A 22220-nucleotide genomic window follows, 5' to 3' on the forward strand; every position below is an offset into this window, starting at 1 on the left:
TCCTTTTTACAGTTGCTCAATTAAAAAAAAATTTTTTTTGACCGGGCCACACGTCATGGGGGATCTCAGTTTCCCGACAAGGGATTGAACCTTCACTCCCTGAATTGGAAGACAGACTCCCAGCCACTGGGCCACCAGGGAATTCCCAACAATCGTTCTCTTTAACTCCAGTTTTCATCAACTGACTGTGATGTCCATTGGCATATCTTTATGTTTCTTCTGTGTTGGGCTCTTTGAACTTCTTGAATATGTGCGTTTATACTTCTCATCATATGTGGGTATTTTTCAGCCATCATTTATTCAAATCCTTTTTCTGCCCCCTCTCACTTCTCTCCTCTAGACCTTCCATTACATGTATATTACACCACTTTTAACTAATTTCCTGTCCTCCTTTCCCCCCACCCACAGTGTTTTTCTCTGTGTTTATCATTTAATAATTTTCATTCTTACTCTTCAAATTCATTGATTTCTTTCCTTCTTCTATGTCTAATATGTTCTTAATTCCAGTTGGGTTTTTTTATTTTTTATTTTTCAGAGTTGTTCTCAACCTGAGAAGTTCCATTTGAGCTTTTAAAAGTGTATCTTACACTTCGGGTTTCATCAAATTCACGTTTTCTTCTACTTTATACTTACAATAGCTATTTGAATATACGTGTCTACTAATACCCATCAATTCAGTCTTTCCTCATTCTATTGACTGATTTTTCTTGTAGTTACAAGTCATATGTTTCTGCCTCTTGATGTGCCAGGTAAGTTTCTGGATATCAGACAGTGTGGGTCCAGAGTAGCTTTGAATCTAGGTTAAGTGACTTTCCACCCTCCCCAAGACAACACTGTTCTGGGAACTCCCCTTGATGCCCCTCCAAGTGGCTGGTGGGAACACAAACTGTCTCAGCCTGTGCTAAGCTCCAGGGCTTGTTTAGCTCCCTGCCGCCCAGCTGCTCTCAGAGTCTGTTTTCTTCAACACACATGCAAATAAGGACTAAAGCCAAATACTCAAAAGGGACTCACTGAGGATTTATGCAGCTTTCTCTCTGGGAAGCTCCTTCTTACCCAGCACCCTTCACCTGAAAATTCTAGATACCGAGGCTCCTCAAATGCCAACTCAGAAACCCTCTTCAGTTCAGCAAGACCATGTTCATTCAACTCCCTGACCTGCAGCCTTGACAATGCCCCCAGGGAGTAGGCTGGGCAGTTGTGGGGCTGTACTCACTTTGTCCACCTCCTGCCAGGGATCATAAACCTGCACTTGACATGTGTCTAAAAACCACTATTTCATAAATGGTAGTTCCTAGCTGTTTAAAGCAGGAGAGTTTATGTGGTTCTTATTATACCACCCAGCAGAAAGCAGAAAGAAGTCTTCACACTTCAAACACAGCTACCACTTTTAAATGCCTATTTTCTTACAATAATTTATACACAGTAAACATAACCTCCTTAAAGAATTATTTCAACAGGGATCATGTTTATCAAATTCTTCAGTGTACTAGGACTACTCCTCTGCATGACACCTCTAATATATAATACTCAAGTTACTTCCTTTGGGTATGTATTATCTAGTGTACTCTGAGCTACCATTTCCCAGTTGAAATTTTCACTCACTCGTTACAACAACTGAGTTTTTCTCTTGTTTAGGTCTTCTAAAATTTAATAGCCTGGCACTTTTGACTGAAAGGCCTATACTTATCACAGTACTGATAAGACTTCCACACTGAGGAGCCATCAATATGTCACAAGTTGTGTTTCCTGGAAGACTTTCCTATATCATCTACTTAACAAAACAACAAAAAAAAGGTTCTCTTTCTAAATTCTATGTGGTGAGACAGTCACTGCAGTGACAGAGTTTCTCTCCCATACATGTCCTTGGAGTGTCAGGGGCCTGACATCTGATGGCAGACTCCCCACACTCACCACATTCACCCCATGTCTACAGCATATGACTTCTCTGATGAATCAGGAGCTGCGCCTTCCTGTGGAAGACAGTCCCACATTCACTGCATCCACAGTACTTATCCCCTGTATGGATCCTCTGATGCCTCATAAGGTGTGACTTCCTAGTGAAAGACTTCCCACATTCCTCACATTTATAGGGTCTCTCTCCTGTATGAATTCTCTGATGTATAATGAGCTGTGCCTTCTCAAAGAAAGCTTTTGCACAGTCATTGCATCCATAGGTCTTCTCTCCTGTATGATTTCTCTGATGTTTAATGAGCTGTACTTTCTGAACAAATGCCTTTCCACATTCACTGCATCCATAGGGTTTCTCCCCTGTATGAATTCTCTGATGCCTAAGAAGCTGTGGCTTCCAGGCAAAAGCTTTCCTACACTCACCACATTCGAAGGGTTTTTCTCCAGTATGGGTTCTCTGATGGTGAATGAGACTTGACTTCTCACTGAAGGTTTTCCCACATTCACTGCATTCATAAGGTTTCTCCCCTGTATGTGTCCTCTGATGGGACACCAGGCTGGACTTCTGAGTGAAGGCTTTCCCACAGGCACTACATTCATAAGGTTTCTCTCCAGTGTGAGTTCTTTGATGTGTCAGGAGCTGTGACTTTCCAAAGAAGGTTTTTCCACATTCAACACATCCATAGGGTTTTTCTCCTAAATGAACCTTTTGATGTTTAATTAGTTCTGACTTCTTAAAGAAGGCTTCCTCACAATTACTGCACTGATAGTTCTTCTCTCCTGTATGAGTCATTTGATGTTTAACAAGTTGTGGTTTTCTGATGAAGGCTTCACCACATTCACTGCATTCATAGGGTTTCTCTCCTGTATGGATCCTCTGATGCCTAATGAGGAGTGAGTTCCTGCTGAAGGCTTTTTTACACTCACTACAGGCATATGGCTTCTTCCCCGTATGAACCCTCTGATGAGTAACAAGCTGTGACTTCCAAAAGAAGGCTTTTCCACAATCACTACATCTGTAGGGCTTCTCGCCTGTGTGTGTCCTCTGATGTGTAATGAGCTTTAATTTCTGGGAGAAGACTTTCCCACAGTCACTGCAGCCATAGGGCTTCTCTATCGTATGGGTTATCTGATGTCTTTTAAGCTGTGACTTCCTGCTGAAGGCTTTCCCGCAGTCACTGCAGCCATAGGGCTTCTCTCCTGTGTGAGTTCTCTGATGTAAAATGAGCAGTGACTTCCTACTGAAAGCTTTCTGACATTCCCCACACCCATATGGTTTTTCTCCTGAATGAGTCCTTTGATGAATAGTGAGCAATGACTTCTGGGAGAAAGCTTTCCCACAGTCCCGGCATCCATAGGGCTTCTCTCCTGTATGAGTTCTTTGATGTATAATGAGCTGTGACTTTTTATTAAAAACCTTGCCACATTCCATGCACAAACAGACTCCTGTGTGTGGTATATGGCTCATAATGAGTCCTGGCTCTTTACTGCTGACTTTTCTACATGTATTGCCATCAGAGTATTTTATTCCACCATAAGTTCTGGCAGGTTTAATACAAAATAATAATTTCCTATTAAGCTCATCAAGTTTCTTTCTTTCACAGTTACTTTTTGGAATAAGAAAATCAAAAGGATGCTTCACACTTTTTTCACTTGTGCCACATTTATGGGATCTCATTCCTAAATGATCAAAGTTAATGCCTAAATGAAACATTCTCTCAAAGATGTCATATTCATGGCCTCTCTCCAAACTTTTAAGCTTGTCTTGATTATCCTGATGCCACATTTTGAGATTATTATCTAGCCAGACTTTTTCTAAAAAGGAAAAAATGAACCATACTGTGTAAATTTCCCTAATCATTAAGCTTATTGAACAAATCGGAAATGGAGCATGAGCCCAGTCCATAAAAAAAAAAAATTTTCCCACATACAATATCTACTTATTAGGCTTTGAACTTTTTAATAGAAGTGAAAACAGATTTTGAAATTACAAATGTTTATAAACACAAACTTTAAAATAAGCAAAGATGAAATATAGTCAAGTGATCATGATGAGATAAAAAAGACAAGCAATTTCTAATCAAACACTGTGCTCATTCCACAATGACCTACTGATTATCTTCTATATGCCCAGACATTATTAACAGAAATCAGAAAAGGGCAAGTAGGTACTCCCATGAGAGAAGACTGAGTACTTCTGAGTATTACAGTATCAGAAGTACTGAGTATCACAGTACAGAGAAGAGCAAGATTAATACACAGTGCTGAATGTCACACAGGAAGAAACACTGAATATAATGGCAGCAAACGCAGGATATCAACTTTCATGTCTGAAAGGTGAGATATGTTAGTTTTCTGTACTATTAGTACATTCAAAAGGCATCCTCATTCAAAATCATCACCCAAATCACTGATATCTGTAACTTCACCATCATGAGAACTACTTTTTGGGAATTATCTAAGAGTTGTCCAGAGCTCAGCATCAACACCTTTATTAAGGTTTCTGATGCTTTAATTGAATTGTCATCTATATACTGCATCTGTATATGATGTAAATTACTCAAAACCATAAGTATGCTTTGCATAACATTAGGACAGTTTTCTTTTTTACCCTGTAAGTACAGTTATCTGTGATCTCCCTTAATGATCTTTTAAGCTTGTTTACTTTATGATATTCTTTACTAGGAATTGTGAGATAATAATCCCAAGATGAAAAAAATATGGCAAGATCGCAAATATAAAGCAATAACTCCTTTTTTGTAGGATAATTTATCTGGGGAGAGAAAAAGCCTCATCTAACAACTCTCAGATATATCAGAATTTCAGAGGAAGAGCTACCTAGAGCTGTAGATATGGAGGAGGGAAAAAAAGATTCAACATTTTGAGCTTCAATGAGTACAAGATGATAACACTATTCATGGGCATTTTAAAGACTAGAGAGGGAAGTTAGATACCATTTATATACTCTTTAATAAGAGTTTATAAAAAATTGTTTCATGAAATATAAGAGTAAAGAAAAATAAATTTTAATTCAAATCAAGGAATAAGATTAAGATATATATCCAAATTAATAAGTTAAATGATATAAAACCATACTGAGGTTAAACTACACCAGTAACATATTAAAGAAATTTTTTTAAAATCTTGGCACTTTGGCAAACACACAGACCATGTTTTACTAGTATCATCCTTGGTAGGGGTACTGGTCTGTTTCCCCACGTCTCTGTTTCCATTACACTCTGATCCATTCAGCCTTCATTTCATCCTATTTTTCAGTTGATATTCCCACTTCCAGGCTCACGCCCTCCCAATTCTAGTCTCCACACAGCAATCTCTAGAAAATGTACTCTGACGTTTTGCTTAAACCTCTTGCTTAAAAACCTTTGATAAATCTGGGCTTTTAAAACAGCATACACACCCGTGCATGCCTGGCTCCTTCCAGCCCTCAATTTCCTCTCACAACACTGGACTCCTCCCTGCCCCCACTGACCCCAAAAGCCTCTCCCTGCCCAGCTTCCAGTATGCCTATTTCATATCATTTTAAGGGAACACTAACAAACACCCCATTTATTCTCTTCATAGCACTTATCATATAGGTAATCACCTTACTTCTGTCTCTCCCACTGGAATGTACTGAAGGTAGGGAACAGGTTTGAGTTTTTCACTGATGTACTCCCACTACATAGTACATAATAAGCCCTCAATACAACCCTATTCACTTATCATTAAACTTCTAAAGCAATTCCTTTCTATATAGTTAATCCCGATAATTAACTTTGTATTTTGACACAAATGTATTATGTTCAAACAATGAATTATTTTATATTACCTTCTAAATTAAAATTCCCTGGTCCTGCAATGTTATCTCATGACTCATACTTTATCTCAACTCCTCTCATTTCACAAAATAGCGGTGGTTATAAATTAACAGAGGAACATAAAGTCTATCTTGACAGCTTTTCAAACTATGCATACCCAGTCCTAATCATCCATGTGAATGGTGCCCAGACATCTGTAATTTGAAGTATTTTCCCAAATAAGCTGAAACATTTACTTAGAGGAAAACCTTTGTACTAAAGAAATTATTTGATAAATAAGACAGATCTTGCTTTACCTGGCCTCACAACCACCAATTAATGAAATATTTAGTAATTATACAGCATAAATGTCATAGAAAACAGAGAATAATAAGTTAGTTACCATCTTTCTATGTAGGAAAAAACCTCAAGACCTAATTAGTTAAGAAATTATAGAAAATGTGTGATCAGACCCAGGTTCCTACAATACTGTTCAATAGGTAGAGATTTCAGAAAAGGCTGGGAGTCAAGAAACACTGTGGAAGTGAAAAAACAGAGCTTAAAGAGGGGGAGGATATCTAATTGAAAAAGTGTGCACAAAAGCCCACATGCAGAGAAACATGTGAAAGACACAAGGAAGGAATTACTTCAACTGGAGTCAACAGTGACCTCTGGGCACAGGAAAAAACTCACAGATAAGATGCTGCCATACTGTGAGAGTCCTCAACTCAAATGGAGGTAAAATATCACACAGCAAGTCTTAAACCCCCACAGACTATTTGAAGGGATAAACAAGAAGCTTTAGAAGCTAAACATCAAAGGCACCAGAAAGATGCCCTGGATGCTGACCCTGAAGTTCTTATCTGCAAGGAGGCAGGAAGAATGCTTTTAGGCATTAGACGTCTATCCTCTGTCCATGGACTCACAGTCTACTCTATGTGGGTTTGAAACAGAAATTTGATAAATTAGGGAGAGAAAAGAAAAATAATAAAGGATATTCAAAGGTAACAGCATCACCTAAAACAGGAAAAATTTATGAATTCTTAAAGAGGAGAAAAGAAGCCTACCTCTGAAGGTGGGACTGGGGCAAAAGAGAAGAAAAAGTCAACTGGGGAAACTCAAAGAAGGGTCTGATCAAGAATGCAAGGTCCTGCATGACTGTGCCACTAGAGGCACATTTCATCACCACCTCCACCAAAGGGGACACATCCTGATGTGGAGACCAGGACACAGAGTCCTGAGTCAACTCCAAAGATGGAGAAGCTTTAACCAGAGTTTTACAAATAACATTTCAAAAGTACCAATCTATCATCAAAAACCTGAGATTTAATTTTCACTGTCTGCCACTAAGCTGATTATTTCTCACCTGAGAAGTTTTGACTTAGGATTTCTTCATCTAATAACCATGGCTTTTCTTGCTCCAGCTTGAAGATGGTCTCAGGTTTGATAACTTGATAACCTGTCAATTGGAAACACAGAGAGTCCCAATCGCTTGGGTTGAGGGGACTCTTAAATATGAAGACTATTTCACCTCAGAGGCTATAAAACAAAGAAAGCAAATAAAAACCTTTCACTTCAGTGTCAAAATCAAAGACTCTTTGCCATCTGAAACTTAAATCCAAAGTCAGTAACATCTTAGAGGTATGTGCATATCCAGTTACCGGGTATACACTGTACTACATGAGAATATTCTTACCCAATAAAACTAGATTGCTATAGTTCTCCAACATCACGTCTCTGTACAAGATCTTCTGAGTAGGATTAAGCAGCTGCCACTCCTCCAATGTGAAATTCACAGCCACATCTTCAAACGATATCTAAAAAAGTATAATCCCTGTTAAATCTGAAGTCATTATCTTTGCTGAATGTAGGCTTTCTTTTCTACAGCAACAGGTGGCCAGAAAGCTGGACCCATGATCTCCAGCTCCTGGAAATGTGCTTTTGTTTAACCCTCACTGCCCCATGTCCTGAATATGGGCTGGATTTATCAAGTCACTTCCACTGAATGGAATAGGGTAGAAGTAAGGGATCTCCCTTCCAAGACCAGGTTATAAGAGAACGTGACTTCTACCTTGGGAACCCTCTCCTGCTCTCTTTGGGGAAGTCCAAGGGCCACGTGGTGAGGCAACTCTGTGGACAAGCCTACATGGCAAGGACCAGGGGTCTGCCAACACCCTGGCAAGTAAGTGAGTAAGCTTGAAGGGTGTGACCTTCATACCACAGCCCTTCTCAACATTTTGAAGACAGGGTCATGTGAGATTCTCCACTAGAACCAAATGGGTGAGCAGATTCCTAACTCACAGAAACTGAGATAAATGTTTAAACTTCAGCCACTGAGGTTTGGGATAATTTTCTCTATACAGTAAAATCATATCCTAATCTTGCATTATTATTCTTTGAGAGAAAAACAAGAGTTATTAAAATATTCATCATTATGAATTCATAAACTTATCCACCCATCTCCCCATAGGATAAGAAGTTGGAATAGGCTGTCTTTAAACAAGCAGTGTTTCTCAAAGAAGGTGCCACTGGGATTTCGGAACAATTCTTAGCTGAGCAAGGGCTTCCCTGGGAGCTCAGTGGGTAAAGAATCCGCCAGCAATGTAGATGACACAGGAGATGTGGGTTCAATCCCTGGGTCGAGAAGATTACCGGGAGAGGGAAATGGCAACCCACTCCAGTGGACAGAGGAGCCTGGTGGGCTACAGTCCATGGGGTCACAGAGAGTTGGAGAAGACTGAGTGACTAAACCACTTAGCTGAGCACATCTGCCTCATGAGGTGCAAGGCCTAAGTGACAGGAATGGGTCTCAGTCACTGTCAGAACTAAAACCACATCTACCTTTCTAGAACACTCTTCCTCCCTTTGAGCAGTTCTGGTCTAAAGTAGAACTAGCTATCCTTTAGAACACATGTTTTTTCCAGCAATTAAGGGGCCTGGAACTATGCCAGGTGCTAGAAATATAAAGATGAGTAGAGAAACATCATATTCTCATATACTTTTCAGTTTTTTCTGGCCAGAGGCAATAAGGCATTACAGAGGCCATGATACAAGTACATTCAGGGTATGGGGATAAAAGGCAAAGGAACCAGAATATCCAAAACAATTTGGAAACAGAACAGCAACATTGCAGGACTCATGTTACCTGTTTCAGGACTTCCTATAAATGCACACGATAACAAGGTGGTATCAGTGAGAGGTTACAGATGTAGGTAACCAGAAAAGAATGGAAAGCCCAGAAGTGGACCCCCACAGGCAAGCTCCCTGGCTTTTGAGAGGTGCATATACAATTCCTCGGAGCAGGGAGTTTTCAGCACATGAGCTAAAGTAACTGGAAACCCACAGCAAAAGAGCAAACCTTGATACACACTACACCTTACAAAAAAATCAACTCAAAAAGAATCACAGGGCTTCCCTGGTGGGTCAGTGATAAAGAATCTGCCTGCCAATGCAGGAGACACAGGTTTAATCCCCGATCGAGGAAGATTCCACATGCCATGGGGCAGCTAAGTTTGTGTGCCACAAATATAAAGCCTGTACTCTAGATCCCAGGAGCCGAAACTACTGAGCCCACGTACTGAGACTACTGAAGCCTACAAGCCCTAGGGCTTGTGCTCAGTAATAAGAGAAGCCACCGCAATGAGAGGCACATGCGCCACAACTACAGAGTAGCCCCGACTTACCACATTTAGAAAAAAGCCCGCATGGCAACGAAGACCCAGCATAGCCCAAAACAAATAAACAATCTTTTTAAAAAAGGAACACAGACCTAAATGTGAAACACAAAACAATGAAATTTCTAGAAGAAAACAAGAGACAACCTGGGTGACTGGATTTGGCAATGAGTTTTTAGATACAACACTGAATACACACGGTCCATTTAAGAAATAATTAATAAAACTGAACTGTTCCAAAATTAGTATTTTTTTTTTCTCTATGAAAGGCACCATTAACAGAAAGAAAAGACAAGGCACATACTAGGTGAAAATAGTTGCAAATCTGAGAAAGCATGTTAATGAGACTTAACAACACTAAAACTATAACATCGTTTTAAAAATGGGCAAAAGATCTTACCACATGCTTCACCAAAAAAGATGTAAGATGGAAATATATGAAAAAATGTCCAATATCATCTGTCAATAGGGGAAATGCAAGTTAAAACAATACTGAGTTGCTACTACATCCCTATCAGAATGGCTAAAATGAAAAAGTAACAGAACAGAACTGACAAATGACAGTGAGGACGCAGAGCTACAACAACTCCCGTTCATGCTGTGGGAACACAGGGCAGGGACTCTGGACACTTTCATAGCTTCTCATTAAGTTGAACACAGACCTACCCAGCAAGACCATTCGTAGGTATTTACCCAAATAAACTGAAAACTTATGCTCACCCAAAAGCTTATGTTCAAACCTATATGCAGATGAACACAGCCTATTAAGAACTGGAGGCAACCAGGACATCCTGCACCAGCGAACAGAGAAGCAAACCAGTGTCTCCACACATGGGAACTACTGTATGAAGCCATTCAGTAATGAAAGGGGACAAACAGGGGCTTCCCTGGTGGATCAGTAATAAGGAATCCGCCTGCTAATGCAGGAGACACAGGTTCGATCCCTTATCCAGGAAGATCCTATATGCCAAGGAGCAATTAAGTCCGTGCACCACAACTATAGCACCTGTGCTCTAGAGCCTGGAAGCTGCAACTGCTGAAACCTGCGCGCCTAGAGCCTGTGCTCTGCAACAAGAGAAGCCACCACCACGGGAAGTCTTTGCACTGCAACTAGAGAGCAGCCCCCACTTTCCACGACTATAGAAAAGCCTTGCAGCAATGAAGACCCAGCACAGCTAGAAGAAAAAAGAACTCTTCCCTGAAATCCATCAGGGAGTCTGCACCTTTTGAAAAAAGGACAAATACTTTGAAGAACGAGCCAAAAAGTCAGTCTGAAAGGTTATTCACTCATGGTTACCTTATCTAAAATTCTGGCAAAGGCAAGACTATGGAGACAGAGAACAGATCAGTTATTGCCAGAGGTTAGGGATGCAGGAACGTGACACCCAGGAGTCTTTTGGGAGAGAGAGAACTATTCTGTCCTGACTGTGAAGTTAATTACATGAATTTATACATGTTTTAAAACTCGTATGAGAATTCTGGCTCAGAATTTTTCAGGATTAACCACAAGCAATTACAAAGGCTCTACCTGACAGGTCTTAGGGTGGGAAGTTGCCCTCCCACCCCAAACCCGACACCCAGCCTTAAGGGTGCCACCAGCTCCAAAGACAACTATCCTGGGCCCCATTACTGAGTGTGCAACTGGCACTGATGTAGTGTCTGTGTGCCCCTGCTGGCCTCCACCCCCAGCCGTGATGGAGACTGTGGAGACTACCACAGTCAGGGTTGGAACACAGAGGCATGCTGGGGACGCTGAGTCTCTCGCCTCATGAGCTACAGTTGACCCCACAGCAAGCTTCAAACCCAGATAAAACAAACCCCCTATGGGGGTGACACATTTGGACGAAACCAAGTTCTGTTCCTAACAAGACTGATGTCAGCTGTGTGGATGCTCACCAAAGGGAGTCTGGAACTGCCCCCATCCGAAGCAAGAGACGGCTCAACCCCTTCTGGATCCAGGACAGGATGCTGTGGAGACCGACACTGTCCCAGGCTGGGCCCTCATGCATGTGCTGCCACGTTGTCAGAAGGGGCCAAAACATTCAGGAAAGCTGTCCCACCTTCCAGATGCTGGACAAGGTGGAAAACACTGCCCCAAGACAGCCTCCTGTGCCAGGATGTACTCAACAGGTGGACCTCGCTGGGCTTCTCATCCCATCCAAAGGGTTTCACTAGACTCTGACACTTTCTCGGGGTCTGGTCTGGCCAACCTCGTGGGTTCCCCCAATGCAAGTCACACTCTCAGGCTCCACCTGACCACATTTACTTCCTTTTTGGGTATTGAATTCACTGCATCTGATCGCAGCCCCAGATTTGCTGTGGGGTTCAGTGAGTGTCTTAATTAACAGTTTAAGGAGAGGCTTAAGGGGCTGATGAGAGAGGTCAAGGTAACCCCAGTTTGGAGCACAGAGCTCAGAAAGGCAGGGCCCGTCTCACTGTGCCAGATGCCTGGAAAGGCTGTCTGCGATCACAGTCCTCCTTTCACAGTCACTGATACCTCAGACTCTGTGGGAGCCACTGGGAGAGACTTCCACTCCCTACCACACTGTCCTGAAGACTCAACAAGTGGGAGATCATGTAAAACCATTTTATTTTTTAAAAATTTTTACATTATTTTAAAAAGTTATGCCATGCTGTGCAGTATGTGGGATCTTAGTAGTTCCCTGACCAGGCATCAAACCTGTGCCCCCTACACTGGGAGCATGAAGTCTTAACCCCTGGATTGCCAGGGAAGCGCCCATGTAAAACCATTTTTAAATCTTTTAAAATCTCAGGAGTTTCTGCTAATCAATTCTTAAACATGATTGCTCCAGTTAAATTACATAAAAATATCTGCCCCTCTGTGTAGGGACAAAGGGTCTTTCCAGACAGAATCTGGATAAAAACAGAAGATGATTAAGTTTTGATTATCAAATGGGACACACCAATGATAACAGAAGAAAGAAAATAAAGCCCAGCACCAGGAGAGGCACAGGGGAGGGAGAAGGATATTAATGATCTTTGTTTTTCAGACTTGCTCCTAGAGCTTTCCCTTCCTCCTTGGTGGGGGGCGGGGGGGGGGGGGCGGGGGGGGGGCGGACAAGAAACAAAAGAAATGACTCCTGTGTTGCTCTGTCTGGATGCAGACTGACACCTTTCTGGCCTTCCTGTCCTGATGGGGCTGCTGGCCAGCAGCACAGGGTGGCCTTGGCCCCCACACTTCCCAGACACCACAGCCTGGGCACTGTTGGCACCCCATGAGGTGGGAGGTCCTGGACAAACGGTTTAGAACTAAGCACCCCAGGCAGTTCCTCACAAACCAAGGACTGAACTAAATTATTCAGACCAGGCTGATGTCCTGGGAGGCCCACAGAAAGGCCCTGTTTAACCTCACTGCCTGATGAAAATGTATCCTGCTTGGGGACTCTGGGATTGCACTCCTGGTGTGTACCCCCAGCCATGGGAACCCCACTGTCTCAGCCCCAGCAGGTAGGCATTCCAGCCAGCTTCCACCTGCTTGCAGGGCTGTGCTAAGTGAACCGCTGTCCTGTGCCAGATCACAAAAGGCTCACAAAGCAACTCGAGAAGCCTCCTGATGGACTGAGACAAGCCTTCCTGATTCAGAAACAGCTGAGACCACCTGGGAGGCAGTCCTGATCACCCCGCTCCAGGGTCTTCCTCAGCTGTCTGCTGCTGCCCCAGGTTAATCCCCTGGTTCCTGTCTCAGTCCCTCCAAGTCTGACCTGCTCAGGTCCACGATGGAGGAGCCTATTTCTCACTCAGGTCCTGAAAAAATCAAGCGGTGGAACGGAAGAATCTGGATCCTGGTTAAAAACCTACATCTGAATCTTCAGGTCTCACCACAAGTCACAAGGGTTTATCTCCAGGCCTCCTGGGTGATGCTGCCCCCACCTCCACCCCCAGACCTGAAGCACAACATGTATTCTCCCCACAGACTCGAGGGGTGAGGGGTGTACTATGTCTACCTGGAGCCTTTGGCACAAGCCTTTCTTGGGTACCTCTCTAAAATCCCCTTGTGGTGGTAGGGCAGAGTGGGATGGGGGCAGGGAACCTGAAGACACTGTCCCTACTCTGACCCAGTATCTTGTACTTTCCACTCCCAACTCCTCTTCCCCTCCTTCTAACCCCCAAGTCCATAAACCTGCCAGAAGGTTTTGTTCATGGCTCCCCAGGCAGTGAGAGCAAGACACCTCCACAACCATGCTAAGCTACCCACGCATGGCCAAGGCACCATTCACTTCTCAGGAAAAGGTAATGGCAAGTTGGCACCTTCGTCGGCATCTGGTTCTCACCTGTGCCATCACAGTAATTAGCGGCTTTGGTACAATCACCCTGGTGCTGCGGTTATCAGCAGCTCAGCCCTCTCAGCTCTGTTGAACTCCTGACTCAGAACACAGCAGGAACAGGGAAAAGCCTACAGTGGTTTAAACAACAGAATTTTTAAAAGAAAGAAAGAAAGGGAGGGAGGAAAAGAGCATGGAGGTTAGCTAGCTGGACAGGAATCGCTTTGAAGGGACACTGCAGTCCTGTTTCTTGAGTCAACAAAGTCAGGAAGAGGGGGTAGGGAGGGATGAATTGCGAGTTTGGGGTTAGCAGATGCAAGCTATTATATATATATATATATATATATATATATATATATATGTATGTATATATAGGATAGATAAACCACAAGGCCCTACTGAATAGCACAGGAAACTATATTCAATATCCTGTGATAAACCATAATGGAAAAGAATATGAAAAATATGTGTGTGTGTGCATGTGTGCATGCACTTCCCAGGTGGCAATGGTGGTAAAGTATCCACCTGGCAGTGTAGGAGATGTAAGAGACAGTTTCTATCCCTGCATCAGGAAGATCTCCTGGAGGAGGGCATGGCAACCTACTCCAGTATTCTTGCCTGGAGAATCCCATGGACAAAGGAGACTGCAAGCAACAGTCCACAGGGTCACCAAGAGTCAGATACAATTGAAGCGACTTAGCACACATACATAGACACACACACACACACACACACATATAAATGTGTAACAGACTCACTTTGGTGTACAGAAGAAACTAACACAACACTGTAAATCACCTATACATAGATTTAAAAAAAGTCAGGAAAAGGAGCTAAAAACAGACATCTTCCGGTCCAGCTTTTGCCAACAGAAGCCAAAAAACTCCTAGCTAAAATGTATTGAGGGATTCCCTGATGGCCCAGTGGTAAAGAATCCACCTGCCAATGCAACAGACATTGGTTTGATCCCTGATCCAGGAAAATCCCACATGCTGCGGAGCAGCTAAGCCCATACGCCCCAACTATTGAGCCTGTGCTCTAGAGCCTGGGAGCCACAACTACTGAGTCCATGTGCCGCAACTACTGAAGCCCGCATGCCCCAGATCTTTTTTTTTGTTAACAACCAAATCTTTTCTAAAACAAAGTTTAACAACTCAAGAATGTCTTTCTTATAGACCTGGGAGGTGTCTCTGAAATCATCCAGGAAGACACATCCCTGTCTCCTGTTTTCTGGGAGAACAGCAGCCTGACTGGCCTGACTGGGGCATCCGGTTCCAAGCTGGAAAATTACCTTCCATCATAAAGATATGAGAAGTGTATTTTTCCTTTAGGAGAAGGCGAAAAGCTAATACAGTAGCCACTGCACTTCTCAGCAAGAGAAGCTACTGCAATGAGAGACCTGTGCATCACAACTAGAGAGTAGCCCCCACTCTCCACAACCAGAGAAAAGCCTGTGCAGCAATGAAGACCCAGCACAGCCAAAAATAAATTAATAAATAATTTTTTTTAATGTATTGAAATTCCAACTGAGAGAATATTTATGGAGGCCGTTTGAAGGTTTTGTAACAACCAATTCTGCAAGATGATTCAGGTTTTCTTCCCTAACAGGAGAACAAAAGTAGGGTGTGTGCCCAGGCCTGCTGCCCGCTCCCACATCCTCCACCTACACTGAGGATCCCTGCAAGGAATAGCCCTCGGAAATATGTTCACCCATTCCGGGACGTCATTCACCATGCCATCTACATAAACAGTTATCCAAGCATTTTCTTTACATGTAATCATCAGGAAATATTTGCTTCTGCTAAATCAGTAATGGTCTGCTTTCTGACGGAGGAAACCACACAGCTATTCCTGTTTCTCTTTCTATGGCAGCTTCTGGGGACACCTAAGGAAGCTTGCAGCTCAATTCCAACAGTGCAGGACCTTACTTCTCACAGGTCTGCGTCCCAACTTCAAGATTTTTGTATGATTCTAGGGACCACCTTGTGTTTCTTTTGACCACCTTCCTTTCCAGGTTTACATTTTCTCTGGCTGTAATTTAAGTGTATTTAAACCTTTCCTGTTGGTTGTAGAAATGCCGGGAAGCCTCATCTACCCACAGATAAAAACGACTGGAAGACAAACAACTTACCTGTGACTTGATCATCTTCCCCCAGTCCTGGGAAATCTGCTCTCTCTGTGACTTCTCTCTGTCCTGATGCTCTGAACCTCTGGTCAAAGATGGGAATGCACCCCAAGTCCTAAGGCCTCTTCTTTCTTATCTCACACAAGTCTTGTTCCTGAGACCCATGGCCTAGAGATGCAATGGGAATCTTATTTGAGATGATGTCATCCATTTGGGGACCTCAATCTTCGTTCTCTATAACTGGGAACTCAGATGGGCTGTTTGCTAGCCCTAAGGAACAAGATGGAGAGTAAGCTACTGGCACATGTCAATCGAGCCAACCACAGCCAGGCCAGGCCTGCAGCACACGTTGTGCTCTGCAGCCCAGCTCCCACCTGGGAATGCCTGATGGGAGCCACCTGCCTTGGTGGTTCAACCAACAAGGGAGAACAAAAAGGAAAAGACCCCTCAGATCACTATTTCAAGAGCATTTACTGTAGAAAATGTATAATTACAAAATCTTTCTCTGCCCCTTCGGGATGTACGTAAATCTTTTCTAAAACTAAGTTTAACAACACATCAATGTCTTTCTTATGGACCTGGGAGGTGTCTCTGAAATCATCCAGGAAGACATATCCCTATCTCCTGGTCTCTGGGAGGATAGCAGCCTGACTGGCCTGACTGTGGCACCCAGGTCCAAGCTGGAAAATTACCTCCCACCATAAAGCCATGAGAAGTGTGTTTTTCCTTTGGGTGAAGGCAAGTAGCTAATACAGTAGCCATTCCAACTACCAAGTAAGTTTCGGATGAACTCTGCGTGACAAATGATCCCTTGAGACTGTGTTGCAGGTCTGTCTAGTAGGTTGTACCTGCGTGGCTATAGAAAAGAACACCATCTCTTCCTGTCTCTTGCAATATTTTTAGCAGATTGTCTAAAGTGGGCATCACATTCTGGTTTAATTTTTATTCAATAATAAAACTATTCTTTCTCTTCTATTTTTGTGGAGAAGTTTTCTGGGTTGGTTTGTTAAACTATATCCACAAAGAGTCAAATAACCACATAAATTAATACCACCACTACTTTAAAAACTTTTTAAAAGATCACAAACTGTAAAACAGAGATCACCTTAGGCAGAATTATCGGAACAGATGGACCAACAGATAAGATCAGCATGATCACAAATAAAATATTACATCTTCATGCACACAAATACTTACACTTTCAATTTCTCCACCACTCATGAGCCAGGTCACTGACATCAGCCAGACACCGGACCAGAGCCAAGGATGCCACGGGGGCGGTGTCACACAGGGATGTGACTTCCTTCATGAGGGTACCCCTGAAAGGAAGTGTCCAAAAACACAGTTCCTGGTAAACCTGGGGACACGAGGGACAAACTCCACCTCCTGAGATCTGTCCAGTGCTGTGGTCCAAACCTGTGGTCTGGGAATGACTGCTGGACGCCCCCTTAGCTGTTCGTGCTCCTGGCTTGGTCCCCACAGGCTGACAGGCTACAAGGAAGACCAGACGTGATGGACAATCAATGGACACTTTCCCAGAAAGTAAACTGAGAAAGAAGAGAATGTAATTCCTATAGGAGATCCAGAGCAGGAGCCTGGAAGGGGAAGGAGGCATCCTGAGTGTCCCAGTTGAACAGAGAGAGATGTATGGACTCGTCCTCCACAAGTGAGGGCAGAAAGTTATGCCTGGGTGTCAGCACACTGCCAGGTTTTACTCCAGGGCCACTAACAAGAGTGGAGAGAACACTGACCCCTTCGAGGCCCTTCCTGCCACCCTCAGGGTTGGGCTGAGGGCTGGAATCAGACAAAGGAAGTCTGCTTTCATCACCACCTGCTTAGGAGCCCCAGATTGCTCAGTGGGCAGGGGAAAGAGAAAGGAAACCCAGGAACACTGCTTAATGCTGGCCAGACCACAGACCAGCTCCCAGCATCATCGATCGAGGGCCTTGAGAGAATCGAGAGAAGACACAGGCCAGGGAGGGAGGGCAGGTCCCAGTGTGGACCAGGTGCAGAGAGGACCTGCAGTGAGTCAAGAACCAGGCAGGCTGGGAAGACAGACTGGATTTGGGATTTTGATTGAAACAGTGGTAGAGGGCAGAGCAAGGGCATCCAGGGCAGGAAGAACTCCTACTGGTGGGAAGGGAGAGTAATGCCATGGGTTCTGCCCATGTGTGGGTGCAGCGGACACAAAGATCAACGTTCCCCAATGAGACTGGACTCTCTTCAGTCCAGTGTGAAAAGCGTGGTGCTTGAGAACAGGTCTCTCAAGAAAAACATCCTGGGAGAGCAGAGAGTGACACCCAAGGGAAAAGCACCTCCTCCTGGGACATGCAGGGAGCTCTTTGGGGCTCCTGGGCAAGGGCAGGTCCCAGTGGTCCAGGAGGCTGAGGGAAGAGACTCCAGAGTCAATGCTTTCCAAACCTGGGGTCCTTGCGATGCAGGCCCACCTGCCCTGGAAGCATCTATCTCATCTGGACCCCTTTTGGGTTGAAGCACAGGAGCCCTCCTGCAGCTTCTCTGGAAAAGGGGACGTGCTGACTGTACTAATACCCAAAGCAGTCACTCTGTTTCTCCCCCAGGATCCAACATACTCTTGCACTCTGCTCTCACATCCACATCAGATCTCTCTCTCACACACACTCATGCTCACTCTCTCTCTCTCACACACACACACACACACACACACTCACAGTCTCATTTATGGCCCAGGAAAGCAATAATTTGTTAAAGGTCTCTTACTACTGGGCCCTGCTCTGGACACATGGGAGAGACCACAAAATAAGACAGATGATCCCTGCCCTCTCAGGTGGGAAACAAACATCAAAAAAATTTCTGTCAGAGTGCTCAGAAGAAACTTCAAATGTGACAGACAAGTGGGTAGATGAAGGATACTCCTTGGAGATGACTCTTAGCTGAGCCCTGAGGAGGTGGAGCCCCCTTTGGAAGGCCATAGGCCAACCACAGCCTTGAAGGTGCATCAGACACAAGTGGGAGGATTCAGAGTCAATGGAGTCACTGAGAATTCTTAAACAAGGAAACATTCAGGTAAAAGGAGCCATCACTCACCAACAAGGCCACACGGGTGCTGGATGAGAGGGGTTAAAGAACAAAGACAACATAGTTATCGAATAGAAGTCACAACCTGAGAGTCTTCCCTGAGCCCACACATGATCCATCCAAACCCCAAAACACCACGCTCACAGGCCCTGCAATCACCAACATCCACAGCCCCTCAAACACAGGTTCCAAAGACCACCTCAATCACACTAACTGACCACCTGAGAATTCCCCAGCCCCAATAACTGAACACACAACCACTGACCCCCACGTGTCCACCATCCCTCCAGGGTGTCTGGGCCATCAGTTACACACACTGTGGGTCCCCAACACTCTTCTAGCAAAGCTCCCAATCACCAAGCACCAGTGACAAAACCAATCCACAGAAGTGTGTGAATCAATGAATCCCAAAGTCTCTCACCACAGCTCGATCCCCAATCAGACAACACAGAACCCTTTGCTCCTGGTCACAGCAGGCTCTCCCTCACTCAGCCCTGCGCACAGCCACAGGAATCCCAACAGACCCATGAGTTGACTACAACCCCAGAGCCTCTTACCTCCGATTCCCACAGGTTTCTCAATGCCACCAAGAAACCCCATCACTGGCTCCTCCAAACCACACTCAACAATCTCCAGTCTACTCACTGACTAGAAACTGTCACTGGAATCTCACATGCTGAGTCCCAAAGGACACCTGCAGAGCTCCCATCACTCCCTTCTATGGGTACCCACCCACTCACCTTCACAGGTGCCCCATTAGTGCTTGCACAGAGTCCCCTGCAGGCTTGCTATCTCCCATCACCACCTACCACCTAAACTAGCCCCCATCACTAATCCCCCAGTGGTCCCCAGCCCCTCATCACATAGGGCTGCCAGCCACTCACCTCCTTGATATCCACTCTTTAGTCCACCCTGTGCCCACCCACCACTTGCTGACACCCCGACAGCTCATCACTCTGCAAGGGCCTCCAGCGCCACATAAACACCAACACCCCCAGCCCCTCCAACAATCTCAAATACCACCCCCGCTTTCCACTCACTCATAACCCCCAGCAGGCCACCCATCAACTTAAGCACAGACCCCCAACACTGATACACAGCCTCCAACCTGACATCTCGGTCACCAGAACCCCAAACACGGACCCAGATCACTCACTAGCCCGGGCCACCCTAGTCACTCCCCTCCACTGAAAAAGCTACCACTAAACTGTCAGGCCAAAACAAATGCAGGGCTTCCCTGGGGATCCAGTCGTTAAGAGTCTGCCTTGCAATTTAGGGGACACCAGCTCAATCCCTGGTCGAGGAAAATCCCACATGCCCCAGGGCAACTAAGCCCACACACTGCAACTAATGAAGCATGTGCTCTAGAGCCCAGGCTCCACAACAGGACAAGCCACCACAAGGAAAAGCCTGAGCACAACTGAAGAGCAGCTCCCACTTGCCACAACTAGAGAAAGCCTGCATGCAGCAGCAACAAAGACCCAGCACAGCCAAAATAAATGAATCTCACCACAACTAGAGAAAGCCTGCATGCAGCAATGAAGGCCCAGCACAGCCAAGATAAATAATCTCACCACAGCTAGAGAAAGCCTGCATGCAGCAACAAAGACCCAGCACAGCCAAAATAAATAAGTGAATCTTCTAAAAAATGCAGACTTGGCAAAGAAATATTTCACTCCAAGAATTTATTATTGTGGGTGGTGCAGGGTGCTGAAGTAGGGAGAACGCTGTGGCCCTAAGAGGTAGAAGCATCTCGGCAAGGTGTTAGGATGCTGGATCAAAGGGCAGGATGACCAGATGGCAGATGACAGGACATTTCACCAGAGGCTGGCCATTTCTCGATGGGGGGGTGGGGGGAGGTGGTTGGTTGTCAGGGCTGTAAGGCTGCTCAAGCTGCAGTGCACCAAAGTTCAGGAAACTGCAAGAAGAAGAGAAGCTGAACCAAAGAAGTTTGGTTAATAAGTGCTTTGATGTGTGAGGACTAACAGTTCAGCTAATCATTGATGAGGTAAAGGATGAGAGGAGTTGAGATGAGAGGATATAAATATGGTGTCATATTTATCTATGGCCTTGTCACAGGTAAACAAGGGAGTCCTGTGGGGGTAACAGGGTTCTTTGCAAGAAGGTGTTTCCTTGAACCCTGGAGAAGGGGACACCTCTTAACCTTCCTGTTTTCCAGGAGCACAGGGAACAGTCTAACACTGCAGCAACCAACAGGCCTGTCAACCAAATCCTCAGTTCAGCCACTCGGAGCCCTCTAAACACTGCCCAAACAGGCTCCCCTCAAGGGCCTTATCATTCATCCCTTTGGGTCCAGTCCCCAATCCAAGGCACCCAAATCATGGATCACTAGAGCCTTAACTAGTCCTACAAACCCTCAATCCACATCCCCAATGCACAATGACCCAATGCAGCCCTTCATTTACTCTGGAGGGTGACCTCTGGGCTCCCTCTCTCCCAGCGCCTGCTGTCGCCACCTCCCAAGACTAAACACTCCCCCGCCCCCCCCCCCAAAAAATCCTTCCCTCCACTGGTTTCACAACAATTCATCCCTCCCTAATCCCAAATTATTGATTTCCACAGACATTCCAATATCTCAACCCTCAAGTGACTCCCAAATTAATCAGCTTCACGGTCTACTTCACAGTCCCTTCATCGCCCACCACCACCGGAAGCCTCGCCCGGACCCCGAAATCTCCCTCCAGACTCCCACACCACCGCCACCTACATCCAACCCTACAAACCCCAGTCCTCCAAACATTGGCCCCCGTCCCGCTCCCTCCCGCCTCCGCGCTGCTCTGCCACCTCTAGCCCTTACCCCGCGCCACCCCACCCCGCCGTGCCGCCCTACGCCCCTCCCCCACAGCCTCACCTCCAACGTAGCCCCACACTTGGACCGGAATCGACGCCACCGCAGCAGGAAAGTCCTTCCGAACCTGCCCCCGTTCCCGGCTCCGGTGCTGGTTCGTACACACGCCAGGGTCGCCCCAAGCCAGGTCCGCGCCAGGGTCACCACACGGCCCCAGTTGGACGCAGAGGCCACCACCAGCCCGCACTCCTGCCCCCGCCCCCGACCCCCACACCCTTACCCCTCTAGTCCTCAGCGCCGAGGCCGAGGCGGCTGGGCCTCGGAAGTGTCCATACCGAACTACATTTCCCAGAGTCCCACTCGCTTTAGAACTACATTTCCCAGAGGGGTTTGCGGCGCGCCTCCCTGAGGAACAGGTGTGCCGTTTCCTGTTGCAAAACGCTTGTGGCTGCGCTCTAGGATACGGGGGTCACTTTGCTCATAAACTGCGAACCATCCTTTTCATTTTTGATCAAGCGTGAGTGTTAAGACGCTTCAGTCATGTCTGACTCTTTGTGACCCCATGGT

The 22220-nt window shown here is 45.3% G+C and overlaps 1 protein-coding gene across 2 annotated transcripts; it reads right to left on the bottom strand.

Annotated features, from left to right (window-relative positions):
- Positions 1-1927: 1927 nt before the first annotated feature.
- On the bottom strand, positions 1928-21998 carry ZNF605 (zinc finger protein 605). 2 transcript variants are annotated; one of them, XM_052654338.1, is made up of 7 exons: positions 21934-21998; positions 21717-21804; positions 16985-17106; positions 15794-15955; positions 7402-7522; positions 7072-7164; positions 1928-3723 (listed from the first exon to the last, which is right to left on the bottom strand). In XM_052654338.1, the coding sequence occupies exons 4-7, from the start codon at positions 15806-15808 to the stop codon at positions 1928-1930; spliced, it is 2025 nt and encodes a 674-aa protein (XP_052510298.1). In that variant the 5' UTR covers positions 15809-15955; positions 16985-17106; positions 21717-21804; positions 21934-21998. The 2 variants fall into 2 exon arrangements, 1 of the variants encoding a protein (XP_052510298.1); XR_008200792.1 differs by lacking the exons at positions 1928-3723; positions 7072-7164; positions 7402-7522; ... (1 more) ...; positions 16985-17106; positions 21934-21998 and adding an exon at positions 20544-20762 and having other exon boundaries at positions 21717-21880.
- Positions 21999-22220: the final 222 nt, after the last annotated feature.

This window comes from Budorcas taxicolor, chromosome 17 (assembly GCF_023091745.1).
Source record: "Budorcas taxicolor isolate Tak-1 chromosome 17, Takin1.1, whole genome shotgun sequence".
Lineage (NCBI taxonomy): Eukaryota > Metazoa > Chordata > Mammalia > Artiodactyla > Bovidae > Budorcas > Budorcas taxicolor.